This window comes from Rutilus rutilus (genome assembly GCF_951802725.1).
Source record: "Rutilus rutilus genome assembly, chromosome: 6".
In the NCBI taxonomy this organism is placed as follows: Eukaryota; Metazoa; Chordata; class Actinopteri; order Cypriniformes; family Leuciscidae; genus Rutilus; species Rutilus rutilus.
This window is the reverse complement of record NC_140214.1, coordinates 13,195,335-13,215,401: the sequence shown is the minus strand read 5'-3', so window position 1 is coordinate 13,215,401 and position 20,067 is coordinate 13,195,335. Positions and strand designations below refer to the sequence as shown.

The 20,067-nt window shown below is 37.5% G+C and overlaps 2 protein-coding genes across 2 annotated transcripts in view; one reads left to right on the top strand and one right to left on the bottom strand.

Moving 5' to 3' along the window:
• clstn2a (calsyntenin 2a) overlaps window positions 1–15,248 on the top strand; it is a 219,972-nt gene extending 204,724 nt beyond the window's left edge. The window contains exons 10-17 of the mRNA XM_084410249.1: window positions 1–140; window positions 425–573; window positions 8,739–8,947; window positions 9,390–9,557; window positions 11,292–11,437; window positions 12,123–12,246; window positions 13,347–13,534; window positions 14,264–15,248. The exon at window positions 1–140 is cut by the window's left edge and continues 27 nt beyond it. Coding sequence (XP_084266375.1) covers window positions 1–140; window positions 425–573; window positions 8,739–8,947; window positions 9,390–9,557; window positions 11,292–11,437; window positions 12,123–12,246; window positions 13,347–13,534; window positions 14,264–14,464 — 1,325 coding nt within the window. The 3' untranslated portion in view covers window positions 14,465–15,248. The remainder of the gene's footprint in view (window positions 141–424; window positions 574–8,738; window positions 8,948–9,389; window positions 9,558–11,291; window positions 11,438–12,122; window positions 12,247–13,346; window positions 13,535–14,263) is intronic.
• Window positions 15,249–17,663: 2,415 nt separating this feature from the next.
• LOC311292918 (complement C1q-like protein 2) lies at window positions 17,664–19,191 on the bottom strand. Its single transcript, XM_084412755.1, has 3 exons — window positions 18,807–19,191; window positions 18,484–18,609; window positions 17,664–18,352 (listed from the first exon to the last, which is right to left on the bottom strand). The coding sequence occupies exons 1-3, from the start codon at window positions 19,066–19,068 to the stop codon at window positions 18,072–18,074; spliced, it is 669 nt and encodes a 222-aa protein (XP_084268881.1). The 5' UTR covers window positions 19,069–19,191; the 3' UTR covers window positions 17,664–18,071.
• Between the last annotated feature and the right edge of the window lie 876 nt (window positions 19,192–20,067).

The window sequence follows — 20,067 nt, the reverse complement described above, 5'->3', positions numbered from 1 at the left end:
CACAGTATTTCCGAGGAAGCCTCTCAGGCTTGACTATCCGACCTGGGAAGATCGCAACTCAAAAGGTGATCTCCTGCCTACAGGCTTGCAAGGAGGGCCTGGACATCAGCTCGCTTGAAAGTCTGGGCAAAGGCATAAAGGTACATGCGCACACACACACACACACACACACACACACGCATACGCATACAAATATGCAAAGCCTTGGATGGAAAGATTATAGGCATTCCATTCTTTGTCCATCTCTATAATATCATCTGAATATATTTGAGAATCCTTTGACACCAGTCATTCCCAGCCCTCATTTATTCGTCTATATGTAAATGTGTTGACTTGTTCAGTCGCTCCTTTGCTTTAAGTTTTTTTTTTTTTTTTCTCTCTCTCTTGATTATGAAAATTCTCACACTCTCTTGATCCCTCTCAGTTCCACTTCAACCCGGCTCAGTCAGTGCTGGTCATGGAGGCAGATGACTTGGAGAGCATCAACACAGCCATGACAAAAGTTTCCTACATCAACTCTCGGCAGTTTCCCACTCCCGGTCTGCGCAAACTCCTCATAACCACCACAGTCCAGTGAGTACCGCTCCTAAAGGTCAAAAACATTACAACATCAGCTCATAAAGTGTTTAATAGATTGATTATGCTGCAAGTGTGGGAGTAAATATTCAAGCGAATGAATACGTGTTGTAAGTATAGCTTGCATAGGGGTTCTTTTTAAGAGTTGTTGAGTGCTATAAAAGTGTGATGATCATTTTATTTTGTTTAATCTCAAAAGAAAGTGGTGTTAATAAAAGCAAGGCTAGGTGTTTGAGAGAAGGATGAACAGTAGCAGAAGGCTGTCTCTCTGATCAATACTACAGAGCTAAGGGATGAGTCTGCAGGGTTGTCTTGGCTACTGATAACATCTGTCTTGCACTGCATGACTCTCGAGTGCCTGGATTCAATCTGGATCTAACATTAACTCATTTCCACATATCCAGCAGAAACTTACTCAAACAACTTTGAGAAAAGAAAAGTGTCAAAAGTGTTGCCCAGAAAAGAAAAAGAAAAAAAAGTACACTTTAAACTAGGGCTGCACAATTAATAGTGTTGTAACTGTGATCACGATTTTTGCTTATCTAAAAAGGTTGACTTTTCTGATGTCTTGCAATTGTAACAAGCCTTCACAAGCTTTCATGCTTTGGGGTGCCAGATGTCAAGAGTTTAAATATCCCAATCAGAACTTTTCTCTTAAATGGATACATGCTTTCTCTTCACTGAGAAAAAAAGAAAAGAAAAAAAAAAAGATCTGAAACTACAACACATGTTGGACTTCTGCTCATATGTGACCCTGGACCACAAAACCAGTCACATGGGTTTAAAAAAAAAAAAGATGAGATTTATACATCATCCGAAAGCTGAATAAATAAGCTTTCCATTGGTTTGTTAGGATAGGGCAATATTTGAAAATCTGGAATCTGAGGGTGCAAAAAAATCGAAACATTGAGAAAATCGCCTTTAAAGTTGTCCATTTATGTTTGCGATTGTGCTGCATTCACTCACAAAAATAAATATTTATATATTTATGATAGGAAATTTACAAAATATCTTCATGGAACATGATCTTTACTTAATATCCGAATGATTTTTGGCATAAAAGAAAAATAAATAATTTTGACCCATACAATGTATTGTTGGCTATTGCCACAAATATACCCGTGCGACATGTGATCCAGGGTCACATATGAAAGTGTAATACAGCCAGTCTGTTTTCTTGCTTGCGTCAATATCTGCAAGCAAACCTTCTCAGTGACGAATTGTAATAACAAGAATCTCAACTTTATTGTTTGCGATTGTGGTTGCTGTATAAATGCACTTATGCAATCTCTCTGCTACAATTTAAAAAAAATTATAGAAAAACATTAACATAATTTGTAAGTATTTTACTTAATGTTAGAAATGGACTATATTCAAGGCGACTGCCTATGTATTTCTACTAAAAAGAGCTGGTAAGCTTCAGGTATAGTATTCTCATATCAATCTGTGGTAGTAGCAAACCCTGTCATATTTCATATTTCTAATAACTATATTATAATACAGTGTATTATTTATTATTATATCATACTATAGTTTATTATATATTATTAGGTTACACATTATTTTGATGGTTCCCTTTAACACACTCTGTTGACTATGTTGCCACCTACATGTCAAATAACTCTCAGTAGAATATTAGTATACCGTTAGGGATGGTAGAATAAGTTGACATGTACTTGCAAAGTTACTTATAGTCATTAGAATGTCTGTTAAAATACTACTAAAATATAATGTTAGCAGATATTAAGCAGACAGTCTACTGATACTCTAACGAGAATTAGTTGACATGTTGGTGCAACATTACTTATAGTCAACAGAATGTCTAAAGGATGCCATCAAATTAAAGTTTTATTATTATATTGTAAACATAATATTTTAGTATATTATATTAAACAATAACATTTTAGTAATAAGTTGCACAAGCTTTAAAGACCTTTAGTGTGAAAGTGGATCGTACTCATATTGCTTTGTCCTTGTACTTCCATTTCATTTTCTCACAATATCCATACACTGCACTGCACCGGAAGTTGTGGTGGTCACTGAGGCTAAATGTGGAAGCAATCATGCACAGAGTCCATTTCACTGTTCTAGCTTTTGAGGGAAGCGTGTGTTAATGTATATAATTAATATAATAAATCAGGAAACCAGATGATGTAAAATCAACCTTGCATATGAGATGAGGTTCTCTTGATTTGTGCTTATGTGAAAGTCCAATAATTGATTAAATGTAAAAAGAAATTTCTCAGCTCAGAACAATTGTGGTTAATATTCATGATTATCAGTTTAATCATAATCCTATATATGTTTTTCTGGTCTTGGCTGGTCTCCCAGCCTACTCAAATTGGTCTGCTTTGCAAGTTTCAGAGAGGTTTTGGGCACTTGAAAGTGCCTAAACCAGCTGAACACCATCAGCTAGAACATCTTAAACCAGATTACAACCATTATGCATTTGGCGGAAGATTTTACATACATTTTATCAGTTCATGCATTCCCTAGGAATTTAACCCATGACCTTGGTGTTGCAAATGCCATGTACTGTTTGAGCTACAGAGATGATATCAAAGCAGCTTGTGCTGAAGCTGTTATTTTCATCAGGGAGTGTTCATGTAGTGTTCTGGCAGCGGTTGTGCGTCTCTGGATAATGGACATGCCTGCTGGTGATGACTGCAGTGAGATGAGCTGATGAGCACATGAAAGGCCATGATAAAAGAGATTCTGTTGTGTCAGAGAGCCATCCTCTGCAGTACAGCAAAACACAATTACAGATGCCGTCAAACAGCATGACACAGCACAGGTCAGAGAGTGACAACACAGCTCTGCACAACTCTGCAAAACATGACTTAAAGGAACAGTTCACACACACACACACAAATGCCATCGTTGTTCTATACCTGTATTCTTTCTTGAGTGGAAAAAGAGTTACCTAGCACAACATTCAAGCTAGGAAAGGTGACCACGGTGGATCCACTTTCGTTGTATTGAAAAGAGCAGCTTGGAAATCTGGTGTAAACATCTTGTTTTGTGTTTCACGCAAGAAAAAAGCCATACAGGTTTGTGACAACATGAGGGTGAGTAAATGACAACAGAACTTTTGTTTTTGGGTCAGCTATCACTTTAACACAGGGTATATTGTAGAAAAACAGAGTAATATAATTGCACAGCAGAACAGAAAATGGACTTCCTGCTGTTAATCTACACTACAGCACTGTAATAATTTACAAAGACTTTACAGGAGTTACTTCCTGTCTTATTTTAACTGTGATCTTGCATTCATCTCTTTTCTATCACTATATCTCTCCCATCTTATTGCCACCATCCTCCCGCACATGGTTCTTGTTTATTGATCACTACCCACGACTGTCTTTCATGTCCAGCATTTTAGTATCGCTCCAATAAAGAAAGAATTGATTTGTTTTATAGATTTCCCCCTCCTCTTATAAATAATTGTGATTAAAGCTGCATATTTGAATATGGTTACCAGTAACTTGATTACATTTTTTAGTAGCATGACAATAGCTTAGTTGTTGAAATGAATAGCTTTTCCATGACAAACATTTTTCTTTTTTTCTTTTTTTAAATCTTAAAAAAACTGTTGTTGTATTTCAGACACAGCTTCCAGAAGACTGAACTAAACTGATAATTAGACTCCATTTTGTCTCTTAAGACACTTTGGGATAATTTTATTGAGTCAGTATGTTCAGATGGTCCTTTTAAATAAACTGATGAATTTTTTTTTATATATATATACATATGAATATAACATTCAATTCATCAGAGAATCCTGAAAAGAAATGTATCACAGTTTCCACAAAATGTAATTTATTCCTAGCATTGCAGAGCTGAATTTTCAGCACCTTTTGCAGTGTCACACGATCCTTCAGAAATCATTCTAAAATGCTGATTTAATGCTCATGGAACCTTTCTTATTAGTATCAGCTGAAAACAGTTTTGCTGCTTGAAATATATTAAAATAGAAAACAATGGTCCCATATAACACATGATAACAGAGGTCTAGGGGCTATGAAACTACCATATAGGTTTCAAAACAGTCAATCCACAGACAAATGCACACAGCCTGCATAAAGTAGCTGTGCCTTTTCACGAGCCGTTGTGACTTCCGTAAATGTGATGTCAGAACTACTCAGTCTCTGCATTGTCACAAAATACACTGCCCACCGTCACGAAACTACATCATTGCACAGGCTTCTGAACAACATTAATATAAGAGAACAGTGGCTAATGTTTATTTATTCAGAAAAGGCCACAGCAGTTTAGTTCGACCTTAACCGTCTGTTCTGCATAGGCTATTTCACGAGTGACTGCTTCGTCAATCGGACACAGTTCAATGCCGGTTTTTCAAAGAAGCTTCTCCTCAAAGATGCTGCAACCACTACAGTTCACAGTTCAGTTGCAGCATGTTCTCGTGTTCTGTGGGCATCCTTGCGCATTTACCACAAGTACACCTTCTACAGAAAAAGTTACATTGTGAAAGAAATTGTAGCACGTCAACTTACTGTATCAGTAAGGAAAGCAATAGTTACATAGCTGACTGCATTCGGTGTCTGCTAACGTTACATATTATAAAGCAGTTAAGTGTTTCAAAATGTATTAACGTACATATTTTGGAGATTTAAATTGAATTTGACAAAAAAAAGTCTGAGTTTGTTTACAGACAGTTTAAATTAGTGTTAAAGGGTTAGTTCACCCATAAATGACAATTCTGTCAGTAATTACTCACCCTCATGTTGTTCCAACCATGTAAGTCTTTCGTTCATCTTCGGATCACAAATTAAGATATTTTTGATGAAATCTGACAGCTGTCTCAATCCTTCATAGGCTTTCAGAGGGACCGAAACTCGCCGGCCCAGAATAGTTATTAAAAACATCGTTAAAATAGTCCAAGTGACTACAGTGGCTATACATTAAGTTAATCATGCAACGACAATACTTTTTGTGCGGATAAACAACAAAAATAACGACTTTGTCCATTACAGCGTTCTTCTTCTACTACTACTTGTTACTGGCTGCTCACTCCTTGGGAGTATTACCGCCATCTACTGTACAAGATGACGTCCCGACATTGCCGGAAGCGGAGGATTATAAGCAGAGGAAGACGCGCGCTGTATGTAAGCTATTGAATTCGACACTTATTGCGATTGAGGTCTCGATGATGTAGGGACGTCATCTTGTACAGTAGATGGCGGTAATACTCCCAAGGAGTGAGCAGCCAGTAACAAGTAAGTTAGTAGTAGAAGAAGAATGCCGTAATCTCAGTTCTCGTGCATGCGTCCTGGCGCTCTCGTGAACTCTCGTCAGAGGCCCACATTGAAGAACACTAATAGTTGGATAAAGTCGTTATTTTTGTTGTTTTTCCGCACAAAAAGTATTGTCGTCGCATGATAAACTTAATGTATAGCCACTGTAGTCACTTGGACTATTTTAACAATGTTTTTAATAACTATTCTGGGCCGGCGAGGTTCGGTCCCTCTGAAAGCCTATGAAGGAGTGTGACAACTGTCAGATTTCATCAAAAATATCTTAATTTGTGATCCGAAGATGAACGAAAGACTTACATGGTTGGAACAACATGAGGGTGAGTAATTACTGACAGAATTTTCATTTTTGGGTGAACTAACCCTTTAACGTTAAATCTGTGTGCAGCATTGATGTAATGGTAATTATAATACTCTTACAATAACGCCGAAAGTAAGGAGGTGGTTGTTTGTCTCCTGTCGTCGCCGATTCGGGGTCTGAGTCTGGCTCGAACATATAAGGCCGAATAACATTTCCCTCAGCAATGTCCATCATTACAGGTGTTTTATTTACCTTACTTGTGAGCATCACCAAGCCACCGCAGGCTACCTATAGCATACATGACCCTAGTTACCTGTGGTTGGCCTGGCTGTGCGTCACTCAGAAAACAACAGGCCAATCAGAAGAGAGGCTCATGAATATTAATTAGACAGGCCAAAATCGACCTGTTCTTAAAGGGATGGTTCGGAGTAAAATCAACCTAGGGTCCTTTGCACCATGACATCGAGCCAAACACCCCCCCCCCAGAAGCCTTTTTTCCCTTGGTTAAACATTTTTAAAGTTAGAGCTTATTTCGAGATATCAGCCGAATGGCTTAGTGCAGGCGCTATTAGCTCCAAATTTGTATCTCGTAAATTACCCCACTAATAATGCCCAGAATGGTACCTAACTTCTACAGTAGTACAAATAGGTTCTGTACTCATAAAACGAGGCGTTGGAAAGTTTGTAAGTACATCAGGAGTTTATTTAAATAACACTTGCCTGACGGCTCATGCTAGCGCTAACCCGGACACCGACATCACTTCACTGAGTTGAGAAAAGCACGTAAAAGTCCTGACAGAAAGCGCCTGTAGTTGGAGAATCACCCATATATTCTTAAGGACATCACAACCTAAAATAAAACTTCAGAAAGGTGTACAATGTGGGACCTTTAATTATGCAGCCTTGGTGAGCATGAGAGACTTCTTTCAAAAACAATAAAAAAATCTTGCCAACCCCAAACTTTTGAACCACCTCCAGTTACATTCAGAGTGTTTTTGTGGGTGTCCTTTTCCCTTTAGAGATACTCATTTAATTGTCAAGAGTGGAAGGAATCGTGTCATCTGACACAGTCTAATGAAACCTATTGGATCCAATTGCACCCGGCTGATGTGTGCCCAAATGAAACTTTACCTTGGAAAAAGTGAGAGCAGGAGAGAATGAAAAGAAGACAGAGGCTTCTGCACTTGTCTGGTGTGCATTCGTGAAGAGGATTGCCTAAATGAGAACAGACTTCCCTGGTCGATAGTGGAGTGAGCCGTAGCTCTTGTAATAGCCAGAGTCCGGCTTAGACCAGCTCCCAATATCCTTAAATCAGCCCTGTAAATAAAGCAAGATTGTTGCCCTTTTTCACAAAGCCTTTTTAATGAGTGAGCATGCTCTCGACTATTTTACTTTAGTGCGTCTACCGAAGGGAGCCACTTTTACACATCACAAACTTTCCACCGTCATTTTTACTGCAGTAATTAGATGTAATTGTTTTGTTGGTTCCACACAATTTTGCGCTTCCTTCCTTCTCATTCAAGGCTATTCTCCGTGGCCGTTTGAGAGAGATCGTTTAGGTGATCCGTACCGAGGAATTACCTCAGGGAGATAGCGCACCATCGCTCGAGCACAGCTAAGCGTCTCTCCACCCGCGACGGTGGCAGAGAGCGGGTTGTTGTTTCGAACAAACAGATAGTTCTTAATTAGTGGGCAAATATATAAATGAATTAGTAAACCAACGAGTGCTCTTTAGGGCTCACCCTTGAAAAAGAGTAATTACTGGGTGCATCGTGAGAAAGGGAGGCCTGTTAATCCTAAGACACTTTATTTCCCCCCTTTCTCCTCGCATACTAGCTGTAATGAAGCTGGAGGGACTCCAATTTCCTCAGCAGGTCAGTGTGCGAGTCTGTTTCAGTTCACGCTTCAGCGCCTCTATCTTAATCAACACTGCTTCTGACTGCCATATCAACTTCTTCAGCAGGCATCAGGAGGAGGTGGCACCACTGCTCGCGTTCTCGCAAATATTTTTGTCGACTCGCTGCTTTAAAACTAACTATATTGCGGCATCATTAATTGGTCCTGAGGTGGATTTCACCTGTGAGGTACGACTGTGCTGAAGTTGATGGTGACAGTCTAAAACAACAGTTCTTACTCAAAGTGAGATACAGACTTTATTTTGGGAAGCAAGTGTGTTTAGGCAATTCCAATGTTTAATACATTGTGTTTAAATGCATAAAAAGGTTGTTTAAATGACCTGTATGCATTTCCTTGATTTTCATTTACATTCATTACTTTAATTTAAAATGTTTTTATTTTAAATGTTGGTTTATAATATGAATTTCATATTTTGTTTTGAAAAAAAGACTTCACTACAGGATCTGTAAATGCAGGTATTTACCTGGTATTTTTTATAAATATATACATATATTTTGTTTTTATCTTTTATGCATACTACGAGTCAAAAGTTTGGACACACCTGAAGGAATGTTTCTAATGATGCAAAAGACCATGACCAATAGGCGTATCCAAACATTTTACTAGTTATGGTCTCAATATTTTACTGTTAAGTCTCTTGTTTCCCTCCTCTCCCATTTTGAAACTTGTAGGTGTTTCGGTGAAGATACGTGCATCTCCATTCCAGACATCAAGGCGATGGTGATGGTAATGCCGCCCAGCGAACCTCGGATCACCATTGCTGGAGTGGAGCGGCTGGTTTGGCCCGCAGCTCAGCTCCGAGCACCTGTCGGGGTGGCCCTTTTCAAGGACATACACATCATTAGTACCGTCACCAAGACCGACACCACCCTCAGCATAGGTGATAGATGACTCACTTTCACAGCTCATATATTAACATAATCTCACTCCTTTGCATTCATCCATTTCACAGGAGCCACAGTTGCACTGTTTGGTGCAATGTAACCATACAAACGTTTTAGTGTTTTTACTCAAGTTTCTTCCCACGGATGTGTTTTTTATATAATGGTTTAGTCTATTATTATCAAGATTATAAACACTGCCTTCTGGTTATTACACTGACCTTAAGTCAATTGTTTTTTTGTTAGTGTCTTTTTTCATTTAAAGTTCAACAAAAGTGTCCGGCTTCTTTTATCGAATGTAGTGCCAGGGGTAGTGAAACAATAAATCATCGAAATTAAATTCATACACAATCAATGGTTGTTTGTGGATACAGCGCAAGGTCATATATTAGCCACTGCATATCTCTGCCTGTGTAACTGTGTGTGTATTTGTGTGTGTAGCCCGGAGACCTGGCATTCTGGAGCTGATGCATAACCTGGATTATTGTGATGTGCTGGTGATCGGAGAGGAGCTGGACCCGGAGCGGGAGAGTCTGGAGATCCACCACAGCTCTCTCTTGGGCAAACATCTGGACGCCACCAACTCTACCTCTGGCATCTCCATCTACGGTATGGTCGACCACATGTCTCGAATCTATACAACCATCTGCTGCCAGAATGTTTCTCATAATCTCTTTTTTACTTTGCATTACAGTGACTTTATTTATTGCTAATTTATTGCATCGTCCAATTGCTTCATTTAGCACGAGTTAGAACATAATTAAATCTGGATCAGTATATATGTACAGTATCTGTAGATGTGTACTTCAGGACAATCAGTTTAACATCTACAGTCTCATTGAACAATCAGTTAAACATCTACAGAAACATGCATACAGATCTAGATTTAATTAGGTTCTAACTCATTCTAAATGAAGCAACTAGAAAAATGTAAAGCCTCAAGCTGTGGATAAGCAATAAATGTGTTAAAGGAAAAAGCCCAAAAATGGGCGCGCTCATGTCATCCAAACCTGTTTCTTTCCTCTGTGGTACAAAAATTGGAGATATGTTAAAGCACATTCTGGACACTCTTTTGCATATAATGACAGTGAATGGAGATCAAGCTCCAAAATGACAAAAACAACCATGAAAGCATCATAAAAGAGCTCCATTTGACTTGTGTGCTACAGTATATTCAAATTCTTCCTAAGCCAAAAGTATACATTTCTATGTCGCCTTTAGATGCAAAATGGCAGGTTACATCAATGTGACATATATGTTGGAATAATTCAATAAAGTATGGCGGCTACAGCAGAGAGTTATTCATTTTTAGTGAATAGCTTTTTTTAAGGGAATAAAATTTCAGTCTGTTTGCACAAAGCCCATTGTATGGTTTCAAAAGATTTGGAATATATTACATTTCAAAGGTTTGGGCTCTGTACTATTTTTAAATGTTTTTATCTCTTATGGCTACAATAAAAAGAAAAAAAAAATTTTCAATATATTTTAAAATGTAATTTGTTCCTGTGATGGCAAAGCTGAAATTTCAGCAACCATTTCAGCCATTACAGCCATTGACTAGTCTTCGGTGTCACATGATCCTTCAGATATCATTCTAAAATGCCAATTTGGTGCTCAAAATCATTTCCTATTATTATCAGCTTTGATATTTTTGTTGACACCGTGATACACTTTTTCAGGAATCTTTGATGAATAGAAATATGAATCTTTTGTACCATTATAAATGTATTTACTGTAACTTTTGATCAATTTAATGTATCATTGCTGAATAAAAGAATATTAATTTCTTTAAAAAAAAAATGTACTGACCCCAAATTTTTGAATGGTAGTGTATATATTAAATTATTATTATTTATTTTTTTTCCATTTTGAGAACCTAGAATGCAAAAGAGTGAACAGAATATACAGAAAAATATATGTATTTGATTTAATCAGTAAATGATGACAAATAATCAGCATGCATTTTTGCAGCTGATATCAGTTCTAAAGAAAGGTTGTGCACTTTTTGGATATCTGGTGGGTCAAATTTAAATGCTTTTATTCTTTTCAAAAAAGTTTTGATCTTTAAAAGTCACTCTCGATTGTGCTCAAAATCCTTTAACCCAGATCCTGCTCAGACTCTTGAACAGATCTCTGCCTCTATCATACTGTATACATTTGACTTTTCGCAAGCAAATTCAAATCGCCTTGACATTTTGTGAAGTGGTTTGAGTGTCGGGTACATTTATTAGAGAAGGATTAAGACCTACTTGTTCAGGGGCTCCACGTCGAGGATCTCTCATGGCTCTAGAGCTCTTTTATCTGAATAGACAGAGTTCCTGACACTGGTCTTTCTTGTCTCAGGTGTTGACTCCATGGCGCATTATGAACAGGCCATCAGGCAGGTGAGGTACCGTAACTGGAAGCCTGGCGGTCTGTCTGAGAGAAGGTTCCGGCTCAGTTGCTCTGAACTGAATGGACGCTACACAAGCAATGAGTTCAACTTCGAGGTCAGAGACTGCCTTCATACTGGGCATGGCTTTTTTATTGTTTGTATCATCCATTTACTTTATCCCCTCTTTCATTTCCTGCTTTTCTTTCAGCTTTTTGCACTTTTTGACTTTTGGTGCTTAAAAGTTACCAAAAACTGCTATTGCAGAATGCAGAGCCAGACTCTTGACTTTTAAAGGGATGGTTCGGAGTAAAATCATTTATTTGATTTATTTGATAGTTGATTTTACTCCGAACCATCCCTTTAACTCTTGATTTCTGACTAAAAGCTGAAAGAGACCGACCGTCCTGGTAACCAACCAGGTTTATATATATATTTTTTTTTTTATATATTTTTTTTTTTTTTATCTTTTTACTTTTAGTATAAATCTGAAATGTATTATTATTATTATTATTATTATTATTTTGTTGTTGTTGTGAGGAAACCCATTTTTATTTAGATATTTTTAGTTTCTGGTATAGGAGACATAATGTGATTGAGACTTCAGTATGATTGTTATGAACCTAATTTCATTATAAAACGGTCTCAGTAAAATCACAGATTGTTTTCATTTATTTTTTATTATGACATAACAAAGCTTCATTTGCTGAAATAACTTGACCTGGCCAAGATGTTATGGATTCAAAACAGAACAAGCAAGCTTTTGTCTCTCTAAACTATTTTCTGTTTGCCCCGCCCCTCAGATTGGAGTAGTGCACAGCTCAGAGTCTGTGGAGCATGCCAATCACATGGCCGTCCAATCCCAGTACATGAGACCTGTGCATCATCCACTGGTGGTTCATACGGCAGACTCTGATCACATCTCAGGTAAAGTCAACTCTGATGCCTCTTAATGATGTTTGTCTAAACCTAATCATGCAGTCATTTTACCCTGGGTGATATTATTCTGAAAAATACGTTAGTTTACCTTGTGATTAATTAAAAATGTGTTGTTGCTTTTGTTAAACCATCTCATTAAATTGTAAACAAGTGGCTTTAAGGAGGACAGTAAATGTGTCTCAAAAACTATTCATGGGAGAATTCAGCTTCTAAAAAAGCAGATATGCACACACGCACATACAAACCCCTGCACGCTGGTCTAAGCGGATGACAGGCTCTTGAGACCGTATTGTTGGTTTGAAGGAGTTTGGAAAATTACACTTACTCTACCAGCTCACGCACACACCAGGGACACCAGTGATCTCCCCAAGGGCGCACAGAGCACAGCTGACTGCAGCGAGATGGAGCACTCTGCTCTCTGGACTGAAGAGAGAAAGAGGGGGAGAGAGAGATGACAGGATACGAGACATGCTGCTTTAGGAGAGACATGGAAAAACAGCAGGTGGCACTGTGACCTCATGCTCCCAATCATTCTCTTGCTGACTGCAAGGTCTTAGTTAGCGACACTGTTCTTTAAGTGTACTGTGCCAAACTGTCTTACTCTGTCAACACGGCTAAATAAGCTTCCCCTCAGCTACCTAGTAGCGACCTCCATTAGAAAAAACACTAATCCAGGATTCTATTGATTTTTGTATGGCTGAGTGAGTCATAATTCTTGTGAATGAATAAACATAATTGCAGAATAGAGAGACTAAAGCAATAAGCCTCTAAGACTTTCAGATGGCAGATGGGGCACAGGTGTGGGTTTGACAGCAAGTCAGAGGTGAAGCTAGGTATGACAGGAGCTAGGGAACCTTAGAATGGGCATCTCAATGTGCTGATGGTGAAAAAGACTGGAAAATAGATGACTCTAACATGGAAAGGATGTTGTTGGGCTTCTTGGTTGTACAGCATGAAAGGCTGACAAGTGCAATATGACAATGTTCAATAAATAATAAATGATCACAACAGACAATGTATGCAGTTTTAACCATTTGAATGGTTTGTAGCAACAGAATTCATAGATGTCTTTACCTATGTGCCATTAGGTACTCCTCCTGCGGCCACAGTGGTGATTGTAATGTGCATCGCTGCCCTGGTGGTCATTGTAGTCTTGGGCATCTACCGCATCCACACCACCCACCAGGACGGTTCAAAAGAGGACGAAGAGGGAAGAAAAGACCCGGAGATGGACTGGGATGACTCCAATCTTAACATCACTGTTAATCCCATGGAGGTGAGTATGTGCCTCATTGGTAAAGACAATTTTTGACACTGAAGGTTGTTAATCTTATCATAGTTTGAAGTAGTTAAACTACAGTCAAGCTATAGTAAAACTAATGAAACTGTAATTAATAATTGGGTACATTACAAGTTACAAACAAAAAGTAGCTTGAACTGTCTTGAAGTTACTTAAGAGGGCAATATGTTTATAATAAATTTATTCATTTACTATTATACTATTTAATATTTTGAATGAGCTTTTATTGTTTATTTTGTTACAGTATGTGCTTATGCGACTATTTACACTTTAAACTTATTTGATTTCAGTTAGTTACCAAGGCAACATTTCTAATTTTCATTCATGTAATTAACTTTTTTTAGGTTTAAGTTTTCATCTAATATTTATATTTTATATTAGCTTTATTAAAATTAATTAATATTTTGGTAACAATTTATTTTAAGGTAACGTAGTTACACATTACTTCATATACTTACTATATTAATAACAGTAAATTATGCATAATTACAAGTAACCAACCCTAAGCCAAACCCTAACCGTAACTCTATAGTAAGTACATGTAGTTTATTATTATAACTCAGTACTTATTTGAGTATGTAAATCACCTTAAAATAAAGTGTAACCAATATTTTTAGTTTTAGTTAACTCTGTAGCATGAGGAGTTTTACTGATTTTATCCTGAAGATGATCTAAATACAATTAGCATAATTCTTTTGGTTCTAGAGCATTGATGGGACTCAGATTGCTGAGGAGGTGAGGGAGGAGGAGCCAGAGGAAGAGGAGGATGAAGACGAAGATGATGAACTGTCAGGAGATCTCTCTAGTGCTGAGTCCGAGGACAGTGATGAAGAGGGAGAGACTAGCATTCAGAAGGGAAAAGTGAAAGGAAAGCTGGAGTGGGACCCATCTACGTTACCCTATTAAACACAAACAAACACAGTCTCACACACACGCACACACATACATCCACCTTAACACAAGCACGATTCACACGCAGACATAGACTTGTGGACACACACGTACACATATATACATAAAACACTCGCAATTAATGCCCTCTCACACTTACAGAAGCCAGAATTTATTGCCTGAAAAGCTGTCACACATCAACCTGATTTTGACTCTTTCCAACAGCCACAAAAAGCATCCTGTACCGCCATCTGCTGGTCAATATTGGGACGCGCACCCTTCAGTCCAAACGCTGCAAAGCCTGTATGTACTTCTGTGTATAAGCTGCAGTGTCTCAGTAGATCCACGAAAATGAAAGATAAATTAACACAATGGAATAAATTGTGAATCAACATCTCTGGGATGTTTTTTTTTTTTTTATGTTTACGGTTTTTTGTTTGTTTTGTGTAGATTAATCAGATTGTAGTCTAACATCATGATGCGTTCTCCCTTTTTGAAACACTAAACTGTAATATTTGACAGTACGGCTATGCCTTCACCATTGGTTGTCTTCAGAGTAACATTTAATATTGCATTGATGTGCAATAGTAAATACCCAAAAGTTGTTTTTTTCAATGAAAGTATATAATAATGATATTTTCTTCATTTGAAATTAAGCAAATAGGTTTATTTTAGATCCTCAGTGAGATTTTGATTGAGACGGTTCTCTTTAAACAAGTTCTATGGTAATTTATGGAAGCTTGTTGCCGCCACGGAATAAAAAAAATATAAAAAAGGTGATAGTGACTTTTTTCTCAATTGAGAGAAAAAAATATTTAAAAAAAAGATCTAAACTATAAAAAAAATATAAACTCTGGTAATAAACTCACAATTTTGAGAAATAAACTCGTAATTGCAAGACAAAAAAGTCAGAATTGAGACTTTATTTTCGGACATTTTTTTCGCAATTGCAAATTTAATTCCTAGAATTAGTCTTAGAATTTTTTTTTTATCTCAAACAACTCACAAATTCTTAAGTCTCAATTGCAAAATATAAAACTCACAATTCTGAGGAAGGAAAATCTGAATTGCGGGCTTTATTCTCACAATTCTGAGAAATAAATTTGCAATTGCAGAAAACATGTCAGAATTGGGAAATCTAAACTCAAAATTGCATGAAAAAAAGTCAGAAGTTCAACTTTATTTCTCAGAATTTCGACTTTGCAAGTTTATTTTGCAATTCAGACTTTATAATTTGCAACTGTGAGTTTGAAAGTGCGAGAGAAAAGAATGAATTGTGGGATATACACTTGCAGTTGTGAGGAAAAAAGTCACAGCTGCGAGATGTAAACTCTCAATTGTGAGAAAAAAGTAAGAATTGTGAAAAAAAAAGTTGTAATTAGTTTTTTTTTATTTGGTGGTGGAAACAAGCTTTAATAGTAATGAGGTGAAAAAAAGGAAAATTTTAACTTCCTATTTTTCTTTTTGGGGGGGGGGGGGGGGGGGGGATCTCGGTGGGAAGATAGAAGGAATCGTATCTGTTAATTTTTATATGCCTGTCTTCTGTAAATAGAGAACTGTAGAGTAGTTGAATGGTGACTCAGACTCCTCACATCCTCCTGCATCCCTCAAATGGCCTGTTTGTGTCCACACTTGCTTGCTGAAGAGGAAGATTCCTCCTCCTCCTCCTCTCTCTGTCTGTGTTGATCTCTTTTATCGTTCATGGTGTCCTCCTCACCCCAAACGAGGATTGGTTCTCCCTCACTCCACCTCAAATATATTTGTCTGAGCCTCTGTAGACAAAGGCACTTTTAAACTATTAAAGGAAAGAAATAGAAGAAAATTGTTCAATGATTTTAGCCTGGGGTAACTTTGGTATATTCTGAAGATCTTTACTAACCTCCCTGCAGTGTACAGCTCAATTCAATCTTCCAGGAAAAGAAATAAAAAAAAAAGGAATGCAAGAAAAGTACAAACAAAAGCAAAGTCTTTGTGAAAAGTGAGGCTTTTGACAGAGTAAAAGCATTTAGCAGTGTCACAGAGATTTTTTTTGGTTTTTCCTATTTAGGAGAGTCGAAGTAATACTCGAGCAACTTTAGATGACACTTATGTTTTCCCCCCTGAACATGTGCGTTTATGAATATGTGCATTGGGTTTCATGTAATGTCTGTTGCAGTGGTTAGGATTTCTCATCCCATCTGCCAAAACGTGCTTGTGATGTCAGCCTTGTGAGACATCCCGTTCCCCCTCCGTCCACCTTCTACACCTTTCATTCCTATATTTCGCTAGTCCGTTTTTACCATGTGTTATAGAACAGGAACAAAAAAAAGAAACTTTTAAAAAGATCAACCCTGTAAAATCATGTAAGACTTCTTTTGTATGTTTTGTTTAACTTTGATGGTCACTGCAGCACTTTCTGTACATTGACCAATAAAGACTTTCTTTAGAATGAGTGAAAGTGTTTATTTCCCGTTCAAATGCTAATTATTCTACTTTGTGTACATGCTTAGTTCGAGGACCGTATCTATTTGAACAGTTTCTGTTGGAAAATGATCCATGAAGTGATATACACACATTCGTATACAGTACCATGGTCTGTCTAAATACTTGACTGGCTGCAAGGTGTGCATTAAAACCGTGTAATGCATATAGGAGGAGACCTGGGAGTGTTGTAACTGTCAGTTTGACAAGTCAGAAAAGAGCTGTGGTGATGTCATTTAATATCATACACTCCCATCTCCTTTTTGAGATCACATGAGATATGTGACTCTACGCAACATTGTAGATTTTATTACCAAAAAACAGATATTAAAGGGGTCTTATTATGCTTTTTCCATTTTTTAACTTTAGTTAGTGTGTAACGTTGCTGTTTGAGTATTAAAAAATATATATCTCGGTTACAAAGCTCAAAATTCACTCTAAAGGGGAATATTTTCACTGAAAAAAAAGATTCGTTGAATTTAATACTTTTTTTGTTAAGTGGTTGCACACAATTGATTTTAGCTACATTTAAACAAATGCATTAAGTTGAACTAAAATTGATTAAGTTACTTAATACATACATTTTTTTTATTAAATTCAACGAATCACGTTTGGATTACAGCGCACTTCTTCCAGATCTTGTGAAGTCACAATTTCACTCATTTAAACGATGTTGATTAACTTTCTCTAAAACCCTCTTCACAAAGCTTTTTCACATACAAATTATTCCACACTGAATAATCGGGAACCTAATGTGACAGTTTCGTTTATTGAGGAAGAGAATAAAACAAAGTTGAATTCTGTGTGTAAAAAGTTTAGATACAGTAGGGATATTTAACAAAGTTGTGCACATATTTACACATACAAATTGGATATTGTACACCAAAAAATGTAAAATGTATACACAGGGCTGTGCTAGTCATGTTATAACATTCATATTTCATATAGTAAACATGGGAGACTGGCCAGTACTGACAATATTTAAGTATATTGTCAGAGTCAATTAAAGCTAAAAGCACAAATTAAGTTTCTTAAGCAATTTATTTTATTAAAACTATCAAAGTGGTAAAAGCAACAAACATTAAGGATTTAGCCTTAAGTCTTTTTTAGCAGTTAAGACTTCCTGACAAGTATTTTGAACTTCATGAATTTAACAAGACCATCAAAGAGGAAAAAGTAAATGGCCAACAAATGAAGTGTGGTCATTTTCATTATCGAAGACCCATGTATTTTGCCGGAGACGCACATAGACATGATCTCCTTCTTCTAGAGACAAAGAGATTGAATTAGTTCCTGTATCATAGCGGTCACCTAGAGGATGATTGTAAATAGTTACTATCTGTTGTCCATTTTTAAAGAGCCTTAGGCCCATAGCTTTAGATGAGCGGTTAACTCCAGACAAAGTGAAGAAATAGATGCCTTTTACAGGTGCTGTGAAGATACCTGTAATGGTATATGCAACAATTAATAATTTATCAAGGATTTTTATGATCATATAAATACACTGTTTGTCTGATATGTAGCTTTTAAAATTCTATAACACACAGATACAGATTCAGTATAAGAACACATACCAGTGGCTGGGTTGTAAGCTCTTCCCTCATTCACAAAGACATCTTTGTAAGCCAGAGTGATCTCAGTGTTGAAAGGTCCATAGTTACCAACAGGTCCAAGTGTGGCAGCAAATGCCACTTTATAATCTGTGTGAATCAAAGATCAAATTTTGTTTAAAAATAATCATGCAAACCTCTGTATAACACATCTCAGATCACAAACTATAACTGACAAGCTTATTGAGCAACAAAGATACTCATACAGCTTAATTTTTTTAATCCATCCATAGGATTTTTTCCATCTGTAAGCATGACACAAGTGAAATAACAGATGGGAGGGTTACCTTTTCTCCTAAGATGTTCCTCAGTGACCTCCAGTCTGTTCTTCAGAGACCTCACAGTAGATCTCAGCTCTGCCAGCTCAGACTGGATCCCTGTGAGAAAGTGTTGCTGAATCTCAACAGAAGTCGAACCAGCACCGCTTTCCTCCACATTCAAATGCTCAGTCCTGTCAGTCTGCAATCCCTTCTTTTCCTGCTGGACCTCAGACATACAGGGACAGATGATCACCAGAAGAAGCAGCGGATATAGAATAGTGCAGGACATCTTTATCTTAAGATAATACAAGTGGAAGACTGCAACTGTCAGTGAAGAAATTAATATTATTGGACTTCTTGTCCCCTACAACCCTGAGCAAGACCCAGGTGTTTTAGTTGCAGAAGTTCCCGCAGCTCTTGATATATCCCTGCTGGATTGATGTTTAACTCATGACACATTTTATGAGCAAAGTAACGTGATCCATTTATCAACAAAACATAGTTTACACTCTAAAAACTGCTGGGTTAAAAAATAACCCAACCTTAACCACACCGCTGGGTCATGTTATGGGAAATTTAGATTTTCATTGATTTGCAGTATTGATTTTCATTGACTTTCAGTAAAACATTGAAATGACCTTCTATACGTGGTCTACGTGGTAAAACTGACGTGTATGTGTTTCTCTTAATGCTGGGTAACAGGTGGGACGTCAGGAGGCGGCAGAATGAGAAGGGACCTCTGACTTCTAGGGTCAGAGGTGCCCAATTTAGAACTTGTGAGTTTGTAAGAACAAAACTTAGCAGTATCAGAAAACTAGCAGGGAAGCCTCTCCTTGTTTAGATTAGGGCCTGTAAGCAGAAGACCTTGAAAGCAGTATAAAGACTCCTCTGCCCTCCCTCTCATCGTCGCACTTGTTCCACAGACTGTACTGATGACTTCTGTGTGGCAACTGGGCCTTCTTGCAAGAATAAAATACTTTTTAATGATCATTTGAATTTCAGAGTGTCTCTTACGCAGTTGATGATTGTTTAATGAATTTTTGCCACAACAATTGGTGTCAGAAGTTAGGATTTCCTTGGATGTGCCCTTCGGACCCGAAAGCGGACGGTGAATTGGCCTCCTGGACTCAGAGTCACAGCCCTACCCCGAACAGATTTTAGGGACGAGGGGCCGTTCCGCCGGGGTCCGGAGGAAGCAACCACTGGAATTAAGAAAACGAATCCGAGTGGCAACAGAATATCTCTGGTAAGAGACAGCTAAATTTATTTTCTTTTGGGGGATTTTAAG

What these genes read in the sequence shown, in the direction of transcription:
- LOC311292918 (XM_084412755.1), bottom strand. Translation starts at nt 19,068, where the DNA reads ATGTCCTGCACTATTCTATATCCGCTGCTTCTTCTGGTGATCATCTGT. An exon ending in GGAACATCTTAGGAGAAAAG is followed by an intron (nt 18,610 to 18,806) that starts GTAACCCTCCCA and finishes TGATTCACACAG; the next exon opens with ATTATAAAGTGGCATTTGCT. An exon ending in AGCTTACAACCCAGCCACTG is followed by an intron (nt 18,353 to 18,483) that starts GTATGTGTTCTT and finishes ATACCATTACAG; the next exon opens with GTATCTTCACAGCACCTGTA.